The following is a 20,063-nucleotide window of genomic DNA, read 5'->3' on the forward strand; positions in this document are numbered from 1 at the left end:
GCATGATGACGGGTTTCTCACACGACTGGCCTATCTGGGTGATGTTTTTTCTCGCCTGAATGATCTGAATCTAGGATTACAGGGACTCTCCGCAACTATATTCAATGTGTGGGACAAAATTGAGGCTATGATTAAGAAGTTGGAGCTCTTCTCTGCATTAACAAGGACAACACACAGGTCTTTCCATCATTGTATGATTTTTTTGTGTGAAAATTAACTCAAGCTTACGGACAATGTCAAATGTGATATAGCGAAGCACCTGAGTGAGTTGGGTGCGCAATTACGCAGGTACTTTCCCGAAACGGATGACAAACAACTGGATTCGTTATCCCTTCCATGCCCTGCCTCCAGTCCACTTACCGATATCTGAACAAGAGAGCCTCATCAAAATTGCAACAAGCTGTCACGCCCTGACCATAGAGAGCCCTTGGTTCTCTATGGTGTAGTAGGCCAGGGCGGGACTAGGGGGTGTTCTATCTTCATATTTCCATGTTGTTTTTTGTATGGTTCCCAATTAGAGGCAGCTGGTAATCGTTGCCTCTAATTGGGGATCATATTTAGGTAGTCATTTTTCCCACCTGTGTTTGTGGGATATTGTTTTGTGTTTGTGCATGTGCACCACGTCTTTCACGTTTCGTTATTGGTTTATTGTTTTTGTTTAAAGTTTTACCGAAATAAAGAAGTGGAACTTCAATCACGCTGCGCCTTGGTCCGCTCATTACGACGATCGTGACAGAATATCCCACCACGAAAGGACCAAGCAGCGTACCATGGAGGAGAAGGTGTTTTGGACATGGGAAGAAATCATGGGAAGACACGAGACCCTTCCTTGGCGGGAGTCGCCAAGGAGCATAGGGGGACAGCGACAACGCCGGGGACCACGGCCACAGAAACCCCAAGATTTTTGGGGGAGGGCACGAGGGGTGGCCGGTCGAGCGGAGGAGAGTGCCAGAGCCCACCTGGGAGTCGATTGAACAATGTGAGGAAGGATACCGGAGAGAAGAGTTAGCAAGGAGTAGGCTGCAGCGCAGGCGGAATGAAGAGCGGGTCATCAGTCCGGTGCCATCTGTGCCGGCTCCACACACCAGATCTCCAGTGCGCCTCCCCAGTCCGGGATGTCCTGTGCCGGTTCCTCGCACTCGCCATGAGGAGCGTGTCGTCAGTCCGCTGCCAAAGAAACCCCACGATTCTTTTGGGTGGGGGCACATGGAGCTGGCGACTGAGCCGTGGGAAGAGCCAGAGACCGTCAGGGAGACGATGGAGAAGTTGGGAGAGAGAGAGATGAGAGAAATGCTATGTAAGTGTGTTCTGCACGGAACCCGACCTGAAGAGCCTGTCAGCAGTCTGGTGAGTCCTGTGCCAGCTCTCCACACCCTTCCTGAAGTGTATGTCACCAGTCCGGTGCCACCTGTGCCGGCTCCACGCACTCTCCCTGAAGTGCGTGTCACCAGTCCGGTGCCACCTGTGCCGGCTCCACGCACCAGGCCTCCAGTGCGCCTCCCCAGTCCAGTACGTCCTGTGCCAGCTCCACGCACCAGGCCACCAGTGCGCCTCCCCAGTCCGGTACATCCTGTGCCAGCTCCCCGCACTCTCCCTTAAGTGCGTGTCACCAGTCCGGTGCCACCTGTGCCGGCTCCACGCACCAGGCCTCCAGTGTGCCTCCCCAGTCCGGTACGTCCTGTGCAAGCTTTTGTGTAAGAATTTGTGAGCAAGGAGGATTACAAACCTGACTCAGTTGCACCAGCTCTGTCAGGAGGAATGGGCCAAAATTCACCCAACTTATTGTGGGAAGCTTGTGGAAGGCTACCCAAAACGTTTGACCCAAGTTAAACAATTTAATGGCAATGTTACCAAATACTATTTGAGTGTATGTAAACTTCTGACCCACTGGGAATGTGATGAAAGAAATAAAAGCTGAAATAAATCATTCTCTCTACTATTATTCTGACATTTCACATTCTTAAAATAAAGTGGTGATCCTAATTTACCTAAGACAGGGAATTTTTACTAGGATTAAATATCAGGAATTGTGAAAAACTGAGTTTAAATGTATTTGGCTAACGTGTATGTGTCACGATCGTCATGGGAAGAAGTGGACCAAAGCGCAGCGTGGTACGTTTAATGAACACCGATAACAACAAAACAAATTACGAACGTGACGTTCTGCAGGGCAAAATAACAACCAATGCAAAAATAAGAACCCACAAATGAAAGAGGGAAAAAGGACTGCCTAAGTATGATTCCCAATCAGAGACAACGATAGACAGCTGCCTCTGATTGGAAACCACAATCGGCCAAAAACAAAGATATAGAAAACATTTTAAAAAATAAACTAGAATGCCCACCCTAGTCACAGGGCGTGACAGTATGTAAACTTCCGACTTCAACTGTATGTAAGATGGCTAAATAAAGAGCAACATTTTTGATGATGATTATTATTATTATTTGTGCCCTGGTCCTATACGAGATCTTTGTCACTTCCCACGAGCCGTATTGTGACAAAAACTCACACTCATTCTGATGTTTAATAAATGTATCATGTTTGGTCACTTGCCTTGTGTGTGTGTGTGTGTGTGTGTTGTGTGTGTGTTGTGTGGTGTGTGTGTGTTGGCAGGCTACAATGATGCCAAAAAACAACATTTGAGTGTGCGCTGACCCTGGTGCTAGAAGGGGTATGCAGCTGAGGAGTTGAATGTTTTGAAGGGTACGGGACTATAAAAGTTTGTGAATCACTCGCTAAAGCAGTTTGTAATTTGTTCCATTGCTTAGGGGATAATGATTGGTTTCTTGTATTTTCCAAGCCAAATACTTAAACAAACTTTTCAAACTATGTCAAATTAATTGATGTCATATGATTGACCTGGATAATTAAATACATTTTGGGACATAAATCATTTAAATGTTTTTCCATTGAACAGTCTATCATAGTTGGTGCTATAATATGACCTTCATCAACCTTCAAATGTTTGTGTCCCTCAACTTTAAGGCATAGTTTGGGATTTTGACGTCAGATGAACTTGTGGATTCCATTTTTATGTATCTTCGCCCAGTTAAAGAAAGTTGCACACAGATAAATAAAAAGGGTATCCACGAGTCATTTGACTCTGGGGAATAGATAATGGGCCTCATTGTCAAAATCCCGAACTATCCCTTTAAGATGAAGACAGTCTTCCCCACCACAGCCAACTATGCATGAACAGCCCAGTGGAAACTAACTCTGACTCACCACAGTGATCCTGTGACTCACCAGTGGTCCTTGCCACCATTTGTGTAACAGCTTGAACTGAGACAGGTCTTGAGAGAGGGAAGTATAAGAAATATGTATGCATCACAATGTGTTGTGGGGGTGGGTGGGTGGGTGTGTGTGTGTGTGTGGGTGGGTGTGTGTGTGTGGGGGGGTGGGTGGTGTGTGGGGGTGGGTGGGTGTGTTTGGGTGGGTGTGTGTGTGTGGGGGGGGTGTAGGGGGGGTGGGTGGGTGCAGCAGCACCATGTGCTAATAGATATGATTGATTGACAGTTTTTATAACAAGTTAAGAGAAGATGCTTTCATTCATAACTGAGTTTATAAAATACATGATAAACTGGGTGGTTCAAGCCCTGAATGCTGATTGGCTGACAGCTGTGGTATATCAGACCGTATACCACGGGTATGACAATATTTATTTTTACTGCTCTAATTGCCAGGTTATAATAGCAATAAGGCGCCTTGGGGGTTTGTGGTATATGGCTAATATACCACGGCTAAGGGCTGTATCCAGGCACTCCGCGTTGCGTTGTACTTAAGAACATCCCTTAGCCGTGGTTTATTGCCTTATTGCTTAATTATAAACTGGGTGGTTCGAGCCCTGAATGCTGATTGTCATCCCCTCGTGACTTATTGCTTAAGTAGACTACTAGCCTACATTTCCTTCATTATCAGGGATCATATACTACTGTCATGAGATGGAATTACTCAGACAGACGATGGCAGTATAACACCAATACAAGATAATAATATATTCTACCTCTGTCACCCAGGAGCGGTATCCATGTAGTCTAGTCAATTACAATAAGTATGTTATCTCATTAATTATCTCCTTAAAGTGTCAATCAGCAGTTAAAACAATAATAAAGCGTACTCCACACTCCTGTTTTGGTAAAAAGCTGAGGGATGGGGCTGAAGAAATGTAACCACTCTCAAATTCATAGACAGAGTTATGGATGCAAAGACTGGCCATCCTTGATATTAACATTTTAGTTTTAACCATGTTTAGAAGCTATATAGTGTTTTTTTACATTAACTTTGTTTCCAAACATTGGAGTGAAATAACTTATATTTTGGGTTCTGATGGGGTACGACAATTTAACTGAGCTCATGAGTAATTTATAAGTTATATTCTTCAAGAATCATTCATTCATAAGTCCCAAAACGTATGAAGCAACTGCAGATTGACCCTTTAACGAAGCAGGTGAACAGCAATTATGTGACTTTAGTAGTTTCAGTTTGTTAAAGTCTCTCTAAGATCTAAAAGCACAGGGAGTTTTTTCTTAGTAGCCTAACTAAGTTATTCTAGATAGTTAGTTAGTTACTGTGTGAGTCAAACAGCTTGTGTGTTTAGTGCCTAAAAGCACCACAATCATTTTTTTAATTCTTTGCTACTTTGCAAGCCTTGTAATATAAGCATGGGCATAGACACCTGGCTACGTGTTACAGTGTAGGATTAATTAATACCCAAGACAATTGTCACTGTCCAGAGCAAATGAGATGGCACTAATGTGTCTTAAGCCATCCGCAGGCGTCCAATGGTATGGGAGAGGGGCGGGCTCAGGCACGTCTATCTGTGTTGGTCACAGGTGAGGTCACAGAGCACAACATGGTTACAGGTAATGTTATTGTTAAACTTAGCTGAATAGTTTGCATGCATGTGTTAATGGGGAGTGTGTGTGGTGTGGTGTGGGTTTAACTTAAGCAAACTGTTTAGGTAGGCTATTATTATTTATTTACCAAAGAACTAGTTTGATACCGAGCCACAATTGTTGGTATCTTTTGTGTGTCTCTGTTGCATCTCTCTGACCTCTTAAGGATCCTCTTTAGGTCCATGTTAAATATCCGTGAGCCTAATTATAAAGTGGTATTGATATGAATCCCTTTATGGGCTTCATATCGTTCGTCATTGCGCTAATGTTTTATATCCTGAAGTCACCTTTTAAGTTATTCCTATACTAAAATAACTTTTGACTAAATTGGACTGAATTGTCTACAAACTTCTGAAATAGCAAAGCCAATATAAGGTATGTCATCAGTACTATTAGAGAGGGGGCTCCTCTTGCGGGGCAGGTATTTAGCCAAGAGTAAAGCTTTAATTGTAATTTTTTAAATCTTTGTTTGTTTACGTAACCCGTTGCTCGAGCACTGTCCAAGGTGCTGAAGGGGAGCTGCTGAAGTGGTGCGCTGCGCATGAACTCCATTGGGCGAACGCTACAAAGGAATTGTCTACACAAATTGTATCTACTTAGGTGCAGGACTTATTCTACCTCCACTCATAATGACAATCAAAAGTAGTTGTGTATACTTGAATAAATCAAATAATCTATACTTGGTGACAGGTTAAGTGTGTCTCAAGTGAGTAGCTTTTTAGAAGGTGAGCAGTGTTTGAGATACCTCGCATTATGAAACCGTACTCCACACTATGTCACCTTTATCTTTTTAATAAAACATGAATGTTTTCGGGGCCGCTGATATCCGACTACGTCCCGTGGGAAATCATGGAAGGTTTTTTTTACAGAGCGGTGCCCGACAACGTCTCGCTTCGTAGATGGGTGAGCGGTGTGCTGGGACAGCATGGCCGAGGAGAATGGACTCAAAGGCCACTGTGGCAGACATCTTGGCCCCGGCCGCTGGACCGGAGGAAGTGGACGACCCAGTTGGAATGGCAAAAGAAGGACATCTTTCTGGATTAAAAGTGACTGATCTTGAACGGTGACTGCCATGGATGTGCCCGAAGTTCATTAACAGACAGCTCATTTTGACGTCTACAAACAAACCCAAGGATGCACTTAAGGATACAAATATTGGACTATTTCAGTCCCATAACTGTGCCTGGATGAAATACTTTGGGAGTGAGGGGACTTAACTCTTGATTGATTGATTGCAACCTGACTAGTTGCCATAATTTATTTATCTCCTTTAACTAATGGACTCAATTTTATAATTTTGTTTTTTATGTCTCTACTAGCCTAATGTGGCTTTTGGACATTTCTGTATTGGACTTCACTATTGACAAGCAGTAATGGATGGATTTTTGTACTTGTTCCCTCTGTTTAACTCTTGATTGATTGATCCAGCCAAACCACCCACCCACTCACTCCCCYCTACCTCTCCTCCCGTCCCCTCTGCATCTCCAGGCGAGTCCCTGGTGTGGATGAGTGTGGGAGGGGGAGTAGGCCTCTCGCCATGGCTCACTCCTCTGACTACCACAACCATAGGGAAATGACCAACGGGCGAGGACATCCTCTCCCCCACCCTCACAATGGGGGAGGCTACCCTCACCCCCACAATCACAATGGGGGGGACCACCCCGACTCTCACCCCCACAATGGGAGAGGCCACCCTCACTCCCACAATGGGGGCCATGGGGGCCAGGCTGGGGGGTCCCACTCGACAAACCGCTACATGCAGAAGAAGCATCACCGCCACAGGGGAGGCAGGTCCTCACCCATGGGCAGAGTCATCCTCATCAACTCTCCTGTCGATGGTAATAATTTTACTGTGTCTACTCCCCCTCCCACAGTAACACAGTGTTGTATGGACTCTTAAGTCCACAAAACTAAAGCCTGCTGAGCTAAAGATCCTTCATTAGTTCAGGACAATAATACATTTTACTTACATACTTACAACTCCCATATTTCTGCTGTAGCCAACTTGTTGTCAATACAGTGTTTCTACTGCATTGGATCTCAGAGTGCCTGTTTCCTCTTGTGTACAGGTGGGGATGACTGTGAAGACCTCCACACAGTGACAGTAGATAAGAGTGTAGACGGCCGTCTGGGATTCAGTGTTAGAGGTGGTTCAGAACACGGACTCAGCATCTTCGTCAGCAAGATAGAGGATGACAGCTCTGCAGGTAGGCCCTATAACAGAGGGAGGGAGGGAGGTGTGTGTGTTGACCCCATACTGACCACTGTTTGACTTGCAGAGCATGCAGGCCTTTACGAGTGTGTTTGTGTGGGTATGCGTTTGTGGGCTTGCGTGTGTGCATATGCATTTGTTTGTGTGTGTGTGAGTTCCTACAGTTGAAGTCGGAAGTTTACATACACGTTAGCCAAATACATTTAAACTCAGTTTTTCACAATTCCTGACATTTAATCCTAGTAAAAATTCCCTGTCTTAGGTAAGTTAGGAGCACCACTTTATTTTAGGAATGTGAAATGTCAGAATAATAGAAGAGAGAATGATTTATTTCAGCTTTTATTTCTTTCATCACATTCCCAGTGGGTCAGAAGTTTACATACACTCAAATAGTATTTGGTAACATTGCCTTTAAATTGTTTAATTTGGGTCAAACGTTTCCGGTAGCCTTCCACAAGCTTCCCACAATAAGTTRGGTGAATTTTGGCCCATTCCTCCTGACAGAGCTGGTGCAACTGTGTCAGGTTTGTAGGCCTCCTTGCTCGCACATGCTTTTTCAGTTCTGCCCACAAATGTTCTATGGGATTGAGGTCAAGGCTTTGTGATGGCCACTCCAATAACTTGACTTTGTTGTCCTTAAACCATTTTGCCACAACTTTGGAAGTATGCTTGGGGTCATTGTCCATTTGGAAGCCCCATTTGCGACCAAGCTTTAACTTCCTGATTATGTATTGAGATGTTGCTTCAATATATCCACATCATTTTCCTACCTCATGATGTCATCTATTTTGTGAAGTGCACCAGTCCCTCCTTCAGCAAAGCACCCCCACAACATGATGCTGCCACCCCCGTGCTTCACGTTTGGGATGGTGTTCGTCGGCTTGCAAGCCTCCCCCTTTTTCCTCCGAACATAACGATGGCCATCATGGCCAAACAGTTCTATTTTTGTTTCATCAGACCAGAGGACATTTCTCCAAAAAGTACGATCTTTGTCCCCATGTGCAGTTACAAACCGTAGTCTGGCTTTTTTTATGGTGGTTTTGGAGCAGTGGCTTCTTCCTTGCTGAGCGGCCTTTCAGGTTATGTCGATATAGGGTTTGTTTTACTGTGGATATAGTTACTTTGTACCTGTTTCCTCCAGCATCTTCACAAGGTCCTTTGCTGTTGTTCTGGAATTGATTTGCACTTTTCGCACCAAAGTATGTTCATCGCTAGGAGACAGAACGCGTCTCCTTCCTGAGCGATATGACGGCTGCGTGGTCCCATGGTGTTTATACTTGTGTACTATTGTTTGTACAGATGAACGTGGTACTTTCAGGCGTTTGGAAATTGCTCACAAGGATGAACCAGACTTGTGGAGGTCTACAATTGTGGAGGTCTTGGCTGATTTCTTTTGATTTTCCCATCCCATGATGTCAAGCAAAGAGGTACTGAGTTTGAAGGTAGGCCTTGAAGGTAGGTCACAGGTACACCTCCAATTGACTCAAATGATGTCAATTATCATATCAGAAGCTTCTAAAGCCATGACATCACTGTAATTGTGATACAGTGAATTATAAGTGAAATAATCTGTCTGTAAACAATTGTTGGAAAAGTTACTTGTGTCATGCACAAAGTAGATGTCCTAACCGACTTGCCAAAACTATAGTTTGTTAAAACCTCTCTGGGATAGCGGGACGGTGGCGTCCCACTTGGCCAATAGCCAGGGAAAATGTAGAGCGCCAAATTCAAAAAAATATTATATAAAATCAAACTTTCATTAAATCACACATGTAAGATACCAAATTAAAGCTACACTCGTTGTGAATCCAGCCAACATGTCAGATTTCAAAAAGGCTTTTCGGCTAAAGCATAAGATGATATTATCTGATGATAGCACAATGTCAACAAAGAGAGAGTAGCATATTTCAACCATGCCGGCGCTACTCAAAACGCAGATATAAAATATAAAACATGCATTACCTTTGACGAGATTCTTTTGTTGGCACTCCAATATGTCCCATAAACATCACAAATGGTCCTTTTGTTCGATTAATTCCGTCCATATATATCCAAATTGTCCATTTATTTGTCGCGGTTGATCCAGAAAAAAACAGCTTCCAATTTGCGCAAAGTCACTACAAAATATCTCAAAAATTACCTCTAAACTTTRCCAAAACATTTCAAAGTACTTTTGTAATACAACTTAAGGTATTTGTAAACGTTAATAATCGATCAAATTGAAGACGGGTCTATCTGTTTTCAATACAGGAGATAAACAAACTAACGCTACTTTCTTTAGTCTTGCGCAACTCTCAAACAGTACACATGACGTTACTCTACTTCCTGATGGCCTTCTTCTTCATTGCACAAATGAATAACCTCAACCTATTTCCTAAGACTGGTGACATCCAGTGGAAGCAGTAGGAACTGAGAACAGAGTGATTAGAAATCTGGCTTCCCAATGAAAAATCATTGAACAGACAGTGACTTAAAAAACAAAAAACAAATTATGGTTAGTCCTCGGGGTTTTGCCTGCTATACTTACAGATATGATTCAAACAGTTTTAGAAACTTCAGAGTGTTTTCTATCCAAATCTACTAATAATATGCATATCTTATATTCTGGGGATGAGTAGAAGGAAGTTGAAATTGGGCACGCTTTTTTTCCAAATGTGAAAACTCTGCCCCCTATCCTAGAGAAGTTTTAAGAAATTTGTGGAGTGGTTGAAAAACAAGTTTAAATGACTCCAACCTAAGTGTATGTAAACTTCCGACTTCAACTGTATGTGTGCGTGTGTATACATGTGTATGTACTGTATGCGTCAGTCAGTCTGTGCTTAAATCCCTTCGTCTCACCCCTCCAGAGCAGGCAGGTCTCTGTGTAGGGGACAAGCTGGTGGAGGTGAATGGTATCAGCCTGGAAAGCATCACTATGAGCAGTGCTGTGAAGGTCCTGACGGGGAACAACAGGCTGAGGATGGTGGTGAGACGTGTGGGGAAAGTCCCTGGTATACGCTACTCCAAGGAGAAGACTACATGGTGAGAGGGCCTAGTGTAGTGTACTGTACTGTACAGTCTTAGAAAAAAATACGATATCTAGAACCTAAAAATGTTCTTCAACTGTCCCCATAGCAGAACCCTTTGAAGAACCATTTCTGATTCCAGGTAGAACCTCTTTGGTTCCAGGTAGAACCCTTTTGAGTTCCAGGTAGAATCCTTTCCACAGAGGGTTCTACATGGAATCAAAAAGAGTTCTACCTGGAACCAAAAAGGGTTCTACCTGGAACCAAAAAGGGTTGTCTTATTGGGACAGCTGAAGACCCCTTCTGGAACCCTTTTTTCTAAGAGTGTACTAAACTGTTATATTATGTCACGTCATGTACTGCGCTGTACTGTTATGTGATGTAGTTAGGCAGTTCCTAATGTAATGGTTAGTTGAGACAGGGACACGTGTGTAAATGAGTGTAGTTGTTAATCAGCATTCAAGTTCAAGTGCAACCTGATTAGTTCAAGCCACCTGAAGCACTGGAGTGGAGTGAGCGAAGTATGGGTAATGAGACAGGCTGGTATCTTAGACTAGACGTAACATTGTAAATGAAAATCCAAATTAGTATGATATGTTATGTTTGGTATGGTTACATAAGACAGAAAGTTACTTTAGGAAAAACTAAAAGAGGGTGGTTGGTTGGGGTAAACACGAATGTCTAGCATCCCAAGGGTTGAGTGTTCAATCTCATTATGGACAACTTTAGCATTTTAGCGATTTAGCAACTTTGGAACCACTTACAACCTTTTAGCTACGTTGCAACTACTTAGCATGTTAGCTAACCCTTCCCCAAACCCTAACCTTAACCTTAGCCCTAACCTTAACCCCTAACCTAGCTAAAGTTAGCCACAAGATTGGAATTCGTAACATATCACACGAAATGGATGATGGACATTTAAATGCATACATGTACCATACTAAATGTTACATGTCATACTAATTTGAGTGTCCCAGACTTTCATGTACTATGTTACGTCTACCTCTGAGTCCAGGTTTCAGGCAGGAGACTACCTGATGCATATGATCAGTACAACAACAACACTATACAGAGCACAGGAGGTTGGAGGTACCTTAATTGGGGAGAACGGGCTCGTTGTAATGCCTGGAGCGGAATTAGTGAAATTGTATCAGATACATCAAACACATAGTTTCCATTTGTTTGATTCCATTCTATTCGCTCTGTTCTAGCCATTATTATGAGCCGTCCTCCCCTCAGCAGCCTCCACTGTTACATAGTTAGTGTCACCTGGTTCCATATAATATGTATCCGGTTTTGTGATACAGAATGTATCGTATGCATCAACAGTGTGTTAAATGCATCACGATCCTTTTGAAATTGATCCCATTAGGCTTATGGTTTGTGAATTCTTTATAAGTATTACGTTTTTCATAGTGTCTCATCAATAGAACTCAATGTAGAACAGCTAGTATTATATCCCTATGGTCACATCAGTATGATGCGTCACCACTAGGTTATCTTGCTGCTGAGGGATCTTGTTTTCATGGTGCACGGCTAGATGGATTTACTCTATGACTATGGCTATTTGACTAATTGATAGGAAGGCCAGAACTCACTGGGGAATGGGGCTGCTGTTGTGTGTGTGTGCGCATGTGTGTGAGTGTTAGTAGGTGAGGAGGGAGGTGTAGTATGTCAAATTAAATCTGATTTGAGGATGGGGGGGGCAATGCAAATAGTCAGGGTAGCCATTTGATTAGATGTTCAGGAGTCTTATGGCTTGGGGGTAGAAACTGTTCAGAAGCCTCTTGGACCTACACTTGGTGCTCAGGTACCGCTTGCAGTGCGGTAACAGAGAGAACAGTCTATGACTAGGGTGGCTGGACACCGCCTGGTATAGAGGTTCTGGACGGCAGGAAGCTTTGCCCCAGTGATGTACTGGGCCGTACGTACTACCCTCTGTAATGCCTTGCGGTTGGAGGCCAAGCAGTTGCCATATCTGGCAGTGATGCAACCAGTTAGGATGTTCTCGATGGTGCAGCTGTAGAGCCTTTTGAGGATCTGAGGACCCATGCCAAATCTTTTCAGTCTTCTGAGGGGGAATAGGTTTTGTCGTGCCCTGTTTACGACTGTATTGGTGTGCTTAGACCATGTTAGTTTTGTTGGTGATGTGGACCCCAAGGAACTTGAGGCTCTCAACCTGCTCCATTGCTGCCCCATCGATGAGAATGGGGGCATGCTTGGTCCTGTTTTTCCTGCAGTCAAAAATCATCTTTGTCTTGATCAGGTTGAGGGAGAGGTTGTTGCCCTGGCACCACACGGCCAGGTCTCTGACCTCCTCCCTATAGGCTGTCTCGTCGTTGTCGGTGATCAGGCCTACCACTGTTGTGTCATCGGCAAACTTAATGATGGTGTTGGAGTCGTGCTTGGCCGTGCAATCATGAGTGAACAGGGAGTACAAGAGAGGACTGTGCACGCAACCCTGAGGGGCTCCTGTGTTGATTATCAGCGTGGCGGTTGTGTTGTTACCTATCCTTACCACCTGGGGGTGGCCCGTCAAGAAGTCCAAGATCCAGTTGCAGAGGGAGGTGTTTAGTCCCAGGGTCCTTAGCTTATTGATGAGCTTTGAGGTCACTATGATGTTGAACGCTGACCTGTAGTCAATGAATAGCATTCTCACATAGGCGTTCCTTTTGTCCAGGTGGGAAAGGGCAATGTGAAGTGCAATAGAGATTGCATCATCTGTGGATCTGCTAGGGCGGTATGCAAATTGGAGTGGGTCTAGTGTATGTACATATCTGTGTGTGTTTGTATGTACAGTATGTTTATGTACATATCTAGCATGTGTTTGTTTCTGCAGGGTGGATCTGATCCAGAGGCGTATGGTAGTAGAGGAGAGTGGTCGTACTCCTTCAGATGCCAGTTCAGACAGTGTTCTCCGTAGGATGGTTCACCTCTACACAACCTCAGACGACTACTGCCTGGGATTCAACATCAGAGGGGGCAAGGAGTTCGGACTGGGCATCTACGTCTCTAAGTACGTGGTTCTGGGGAAGTTACAGGTTGTGAAGGTTTATGTTCCCACCCATCACTAGATTAAACTGCTCAAGCATACAACACTGTTGCTCTCAACAACAACAAAATACAGTGGAGATACCTTTGTTTGTAACATGTAAATATATTCAGAATTGACTTGTGGGAGACGTGAGCAGCCCTTAATTGAATCTGAACTCTAACTACTGGATGGTAACTATCAGAGAACAATGTTAGAACAACGTTAGAAGCTCAGAGCAATACAAAACACAACTCAAAACAACCGGCCATCTCCATGACACATCTTCCTTGACTTCTCTGTGTATTGTGATCAGGTTGGACCCTGGGGGTCTGGCGGAGCAGCATGGCATCAAGATGGGCGACCAGATCCTGGCGGCCAATGGGGTGAGCTTTGATGGCATCACCCATAGCAATGCCGTGGAAGTTCTGAAGAGCCACACCCACATCATGCTGACCATCAGGGTGAGAGAGAAGACTCATCTTTGACTGCGTCCCAAGTGGCACCCTGTTCCCTTTATAGTGCACTACACCTGTTGGGACGCAAACTTTTTCTTTAGCTATCTATAGTGCATTCACCTATCCAGTCCTATCAGATATGTGAAGTGGAGTGAACTAGCTAGGRCAGATGGAAGGGAACATCTTTCTGAAATGAAACACAGCCATTATAAGTGCATCTCAATAGTCTAAAGTTGCCTCCACTCCTTGTCTCCTCTCCATCATATACACTGATCAATACTGTTCTCCTAAATGCATGTACATCACGGTTGAAAGTGGTACACACTAACCTTTCATATGAAACATGTACTCAATGTTCAAAAGGTTAGATCCATTTCATACCTAACAGTTGATCACGTGGTGCTCTAAGTACTCTGGCACATTAATGGATGTTGCAGTCCGTTAAACAACACCGGCTCTTCTTGCGCTGGGGAGTGAGACAGCATAGTAAAGCAGCTGGCACCTAGCCCATTTGCATTTCCTTGTTGTTTGTGTGTGTTACCTGTTGTGTGTGTTTGTGGTGTGGTTGTGTGTTTGTGGGTGTGTGTGTGTGTGTGTGTGTGTGTGTGTGTGTGTGTGTGTGTGTGTGTGTGTGTGTGTGTGTGTGTGTGTGTTGTGTGTGTGTGTGTGTGTGTGTGTGTGTGTGTGTGTGTGTTGGTGTGTGGGTGTGTGTGTTGTGTTGTGTGTGTTGAGTTGTGTGCACGCCCAGCCCCTCGCATTCCAGTGGGCTCACTTACTCCTCTCATCTCGGGTTCCGTGCGAAAAAACGCCAGAGACGACGTTCATTATTTACAAGGCAGCAAGATCAAGTATATTCAGCAGAAAGCCTTGTTTTATGTCTCTCCTTGCCCCGCGCTAAACCACATTATGGCTCAAAATTACACACATAGGATTCGGGTTAGTTGCTAAACGCCCCCCAACACCTGCCCAGACCAAGGCCCATTGTGGAAGCTCTCAGAGGCGGTCCACTGTGACTTCCGCCTGACCTGAAATGGTGGCTTTCCTTTGTGGTCTTAAGTGTGGGATCTTAGAAGTAATCAAGTGAGACTTGTGTTTGACCTAAAATGGTGCCCTGTTCTCCATGTGGGCCTGTGCTAAGTAGTAGTATGGTGAGAAGGCATAAGCTGCCCTGGAGAGGTGGTGAATCTGGTGATGTCTGCCATCTTGGGTCAGGGCTCCAGTTTTTCCCTAGAGCTGTGTTTCTGTATTAAACAGGGTGTGTGTGTGTGTTGTGTGTGTGTGTGTGTGTGTTGGTGTGTGTGTGTGTGTGTGGTGTGTGTGTGTGTGTGTGTGTGTGTGTGTGTGTGTTGTGTGTGTGTGTCTGGGTGCATTTGTTTACACATTTGCGTGCGTGCGTGCGTGCGTGCGTTTGTCTGTGTGTGTGTGTGTGTGTGTGTGTGTGTGTGTGTGTGTGTGTGTGTGTGTGTGTGACCTCATGTGGAATTGCAGTGAGGTCCGCCAAGTCCCTAAGGGTCACTTGTCCTTGTAGCACCCACACACTTTCACTGAGTGGAAGGTCACATGTGCCCCAGAGCCAGAAGAAACTTCTGTGAGACTCTGTAAAGGTCATGAAATAGAGGCTAGTCTACTTATATCCTGTCCTCAGAACACCTATCCTAGGATAAACGCATCCAGATATCCACATATAAGGACTGAGAACTGAACTTCTGATAAAATATTTATAGAAATGTTGTGTGTGATGATGATGATGATGATGAGTATGATGTAGAGAATAAGGTAGAGGATGATGATGATGATGATGATRRWGAWMGARWAYGAWTATGATTATGATGATGATGTGATGTTTATCTTCATCCTAACAGGAGGCAGGAAGATACCCTGCATACAAAGAGATGGTGGCTGAATACAGCTGGCTCAGCAAAAGTATGTATCTCTCTTCTTAGTATGCTACTCACACACAGACAATCCTGAATGTATAGTATACTAATGGAAGTACAATGAGCTAATAAGTAACATGAAAGGATTCAAACGTAAATAAAAAATAAGTACATTAAACGCTTGACCTCAATGTTTATTTGAATATTCCATTCATTTCATGAAAGCTTCACCAATTCTAGAATCACAATCTCCAATTAAGACTCTGCCAGATTCTACATTACATGACATTACATGACGTGTCAATCTAAAGTAGAGCACCGGCTACATCACATGTACTTTAACTAAATCCCTCTGCAGTATTCATCTCAGTCCCCAGATCTGATCCTCTGCTTTTTGCTTAATATGTGTGGGTCTGTGGGTCTGAAAATAGCCCCAGATTAGTGCTGTGTGTGCTCAGAGACAGAGCAGTACTCTGGGTTGGGCACGGCGTGTTACGACAGGTTGGTGGCTGGATGGGTTTGTGTCCCAAATGGCATCCTATTCCCTATTTAGTGCACTTTTGACCAGTGTCTATAGGGCTCTGGTCAAAAGTAGTGCACTACTGTATATAAGAAATATGGTTCCATTTGGGACATACTCTCGGTGTATTTAGGTTGCTGGGATCTAAGGCTACTGAGTTGTTTATGGCTTTTATATGATTTTTCCTGATAATTCATGTAGTTGAATTGATTCTCTGGATTTACTGTAGTTAAAGCCAATGGGATTAGCTAACACAGCGGTTTGTTGTTTTAAAGTTTTGAAAGTCTCTGAAAAAGTTTGGTTACTTTTTGATCCCGTGACACGGTTAGCCTCAGTTGCTGGTACCGCTATATCTGTCCAGGGATACTGCCAACCAAAAGTTTGAAGAGATGCTTGGCGTAGCAGCTAGCCTAGCTGCTAACTAGCTCTCAAGCTAGCAAGGTTTCCTTTACAGATTGAACACACGCAGTTAGCCCTTGTGGCTGGGACAGCAGATTGACCCAGGCTTGTGGCTGTCTGAATCCCTGCTGTTTGCTGCTGTTTAAATCTTCCCTGCGACCTGCCCTGTCTTCTGGAACTGCATGGAGTACCAGCATTGGCATGCAATCCTACCATGGCATCCAAAGCCAAAGGTGGGAGTCATGGAGGGGACAGTATTTCTCTATCACAGGTGAAGGATCTTTTAAACAAACAAAAAGAGTTTGTTGCAAGCAGTTGTTACAACAATAGGAAAATAGCTTCAAGAGCTTTGTCCAAATACTGATGGACTCAACTAACAAAATAATAGACGATCTGACCAGAAAGGTCCAGGACCTTCAAGAATTGTTTGCAAGGAGAGGATGTCCTGAAAGAAACTTGCAGCAAGATGACAAAAAACTGTAAATTCTCTCGCTGACATCAGCACTCTCTCTGTGAATCATTATTAACAACGCCTGGAAAAAACGACTATCTAAAGGRACAAGCCAGGAGGAATAACATTGTTGTGAATGACATACCAGCGTCTTCACATGAGAGCTTGACCGAGTCTGAGGAGAAAATACGAAAAAATTATCACTGAAAAGCTGCCGATGGATCATACGAAGATTGAGGTGGAACGCGCCCACAGGTCTGGAAAACATGTAACCAGCCTAGGTGACAGACTGAGGCCGATAGCGGTCAAGTTCCTGAGGTTTAAGGACAAGATGGCTGTTCTGGAGAGAGCCAAGAACTTGAGAGGAACCAACATCATCCTCAACGAGGACCTCTCTGAAGCTGTGTGCCAGAGGCAGAAAGAACTTATCCCAACTATGAAAGCTGTCAGAGAGCATGGGAACATTGCTTACATCTGCTACGACCAGCTCATTGTCCATCCTCCCTCCAAAAAGCCTGGGAGGAATGGGAGATCCAAGCCTCAGGGTCAGTAGCTTCAGCCCAACATTTCATCGGGCTCTCTCTCTCTCTCTCTCTCCTCTCTCTCTCCTCTCTCTCTCTCTCTCTCTCTCTCTCTCTCTTCTCTCTCTCTCTCTCTCTCTCTCTCTCTCTCTCTCTCTCTCTCTCTCTCTCTCTCTCTCTCTTCTTCTCTTCTCTCTCTCTCTCTCTCACACACACAGACACACACACACACACCAGACACACACACACACACACACACCACACACACACACACACACACACACACACACACACACACACACACACACACACACACACACTTTTTTATTTTGTCTCCATATTATGTCTATCTCCAATAAGCTACCAATGCAAGGGCTAAGAATAGCCCATATTAGTATATGTAGCCTTAGAAATAAGGTTCATGAAAGAAAATAACTTGCTAACATCAGATAACATTCATATACTGGCCATCTCTGAAACGAATTCCTTTGATACAGCAGTAGCAATACAGGGATATAACATCTACAGAAAATACAGGAATGCCCATGGTGGAGGTGTTGCTGTATATGTTCAGAGTCATATTCCTGTAAAGCTTAGAGAGGATCTAATGTCAAATGTTGCTAAAGTGTTGCGGTTGCAAGTTCACCTGCCTCATCTAGAGCTTCTTATTTTGGGGTGCTGCTATAGGCCATCAAGTGCTAACAGTCAGTATTTGAATAATATGTGTGCAATGCTTGATAATGTGTGTGATGTCAACAGAGAGGTCTATTTTCTGGGTGACCTGAGCATAGACTGCTTAGCAACTAGCTGTCCTCTCAAGATGAAGCTTCTAACTGTGACTAAGGCCTGTAATATGACTCAGGTTATCACTCAACCAACTAGAGTGCATACCAATAGTGTTGGATCAGATCTTCACCAATGCTACAGAGCCTTGCTCCAAAGCAATATCAGTTTGCATTGTCTGTAGTGACCATAACATTGTGGCAATAATAAGGAAAGCCAAAGTGCCAAAGGTTGGGCCTAAAGTCATTTATAAGAGATCATAGAAAATGTTATTTTGTTGAAGATGTAAAAAATGTATATTGGTCTGATGTGTATGAGGAATTGAATCCAGATGCAGCACTGGAAGTATTAAAACAAGTATTAATGCTAATTGTTGACAAGCATGCACCTGTTAGTTTCCTAACTGCGAGAATTATTAGAGTTTCCTGGATTGATGATGAATTTAAAAAAAATATGCTTCAAAGCAATTAGGCCAAAGAGGTGGAAAAGAAGTCAGGCTGCTCAGCTGATTGGTTGACATGATGTAAATTGAGAAATATTGTGACTAAACATATATTACCAAACAAAGATAAATGACATAAAACACAATGGAAAAATACTTTGGAGTACCTTAAATGATGTCATGGGCAGAAAACCCAATTAATCTCCATCGTTCATTGAAGTAGATGGGTCATTTTTAACGAAACCTTTCGATATTGCCAATCATTTCAATGACTATTTCACTAGTAAAGTGGAAACTCAGAAGTGAAATGACAACATTGAACAGTGAACCATCATATTTTYGTATAAAATATCTAAAAATGAAAGTGAAGGATTGCTGTTTGGAATTTGGTCAAGTTTGTGTGGGAGAGGTGGAAAAACTATTGTTATCCATCAATAATGATAAGCCACCAGGTATAGACAACAGTGATTGGAAACTATTGAAAATGGTAGCAGACTGTATTACCGCTACTATTTGCTATATCTTTAACCAAAGCCCAAATGAGTTTGTGCCACAGGCGTGGAAGGAAGCTAAAGTAATTCCACTGCCTAAAAATAGTAAAGCACCATTTGCTGGCTCTAACAGTCGCCCAATCAGTTTGCTGCCTGTTCTTAGTAAACTGATGGATRGGATTGTGTTTGACCAAATACAATGCTATTTTTCAGAGAACAAGTTAACTACTGACTTTCAGCATGCAAATAGAGAAGGGCACTCAACTTCTACTGCACTGACTCTGACTGATGATTGGTTAAAAGAAATAGATAATAAGATTATAGTTGGAGATGTATTGTTAGATTTCAGCGCAGCCTTTGATGTTATTAATCATACATTTTTATTGAAAAAACTTTATATCACCTGCCATCACATGGTTGGAGAGTTATTTATCCAATAGAACCCAGAGAGCGTTCTTCAATGGAAGCTTCTCTAACATAAGATATGTACAGTGCAGTGTCCCAGGGGGGCAGTTGCCTTGGGCCATTACTCTTCTCTATTTTAACAAAGGATTTGCCACTGGTCTTACATGAAGCTAGAATGACTATGTATGCAGATTCCACATGTCAGCACCCAAAGCCAGTGAGCTCACTTAAATTCTAAATAATGAGTTAAAGTCAGTATCAGAGTGGGTGATTAATAATAAACTGTTCTTGAATACATGGTATTTAAGACTGGTACGACCATTGAGCAAGTTGAGGAAGCTAAACTCCTAGGTGTATAACATTGGATGGTCAATTATCAAGTCATATTGACAAATTTCTTGTGAAGATGGGGAGGGGTATGTCTGTTATAAAAATATGTTCTGCTTTTTGACACAACAATCAACTGTATTAGTTGTTTAGGCTCTGGTCTTGTCCCATCTTGATTACTGTCCAGTAATATGGTCAAGTGCAGCGAAGAAAGACTTAGCCATGCTGCAGCTTGCTTAAAACAG

General features: G+C 43.4%; 1 protein-coding gene across 1 annotated transcript in view; it reads left to right on the top strand.

Annotated features, from left to right (window-relative positions):
• The first annotated feature begins 6,433 nt into the window (after positions 1 to 6,433).
• Positions 6,434 to 20,063, top strand: part of LOC111977947 (PDZ domain-containing protein 7-like) — a 50,757-nt gene continuing 37,127 nt past the window's right edge. Inside the window, exons 1-6 of the mRNA XM_070448704.1 lie at positions 6,434 to 6,734; positions 6,966 to 7,103; positions 9,955 to 10,129; positions 12,953 to 13,129; positions 13,461 to 13,608; positions 15,465 to 15,525. Of these exons, the coding sequence (XP_070304805.1) occupies positions 6,434 to 6,734; positions 6,966 to 7,103; positions 9,955 to 10,129; positions 12,953 to 13,129; positions 13,461 to 13,608; positions 15,465 to 15,525 (1,000 nt within the window). The remainder of the gene's footprint in view (positions 6,735 to 6,965; positions 7,104 to 9,954; positions 10,130 to 12,952; positions 13,130 to 13,460; positions 13,609 to 15,464; positions 15,526 to 20,063) is intronic.

Source organism: Salvelinus sp. IW2-2015, linkage group LG18 (genome assembly GCF_002910315.2).
Source record: "Salvelinus sp. IW2-2015 linkage group LG18, ASM291031v2, whole genome shotgun sequence".
Taxonomy (NCBI): domain Eukaryota; kingdom Metazoa; phylum Chordata; class Actinopteri; order Salmoniformes; family Salmonidae; genus Salvelinus; species Salvelinus sp. IW2-2015.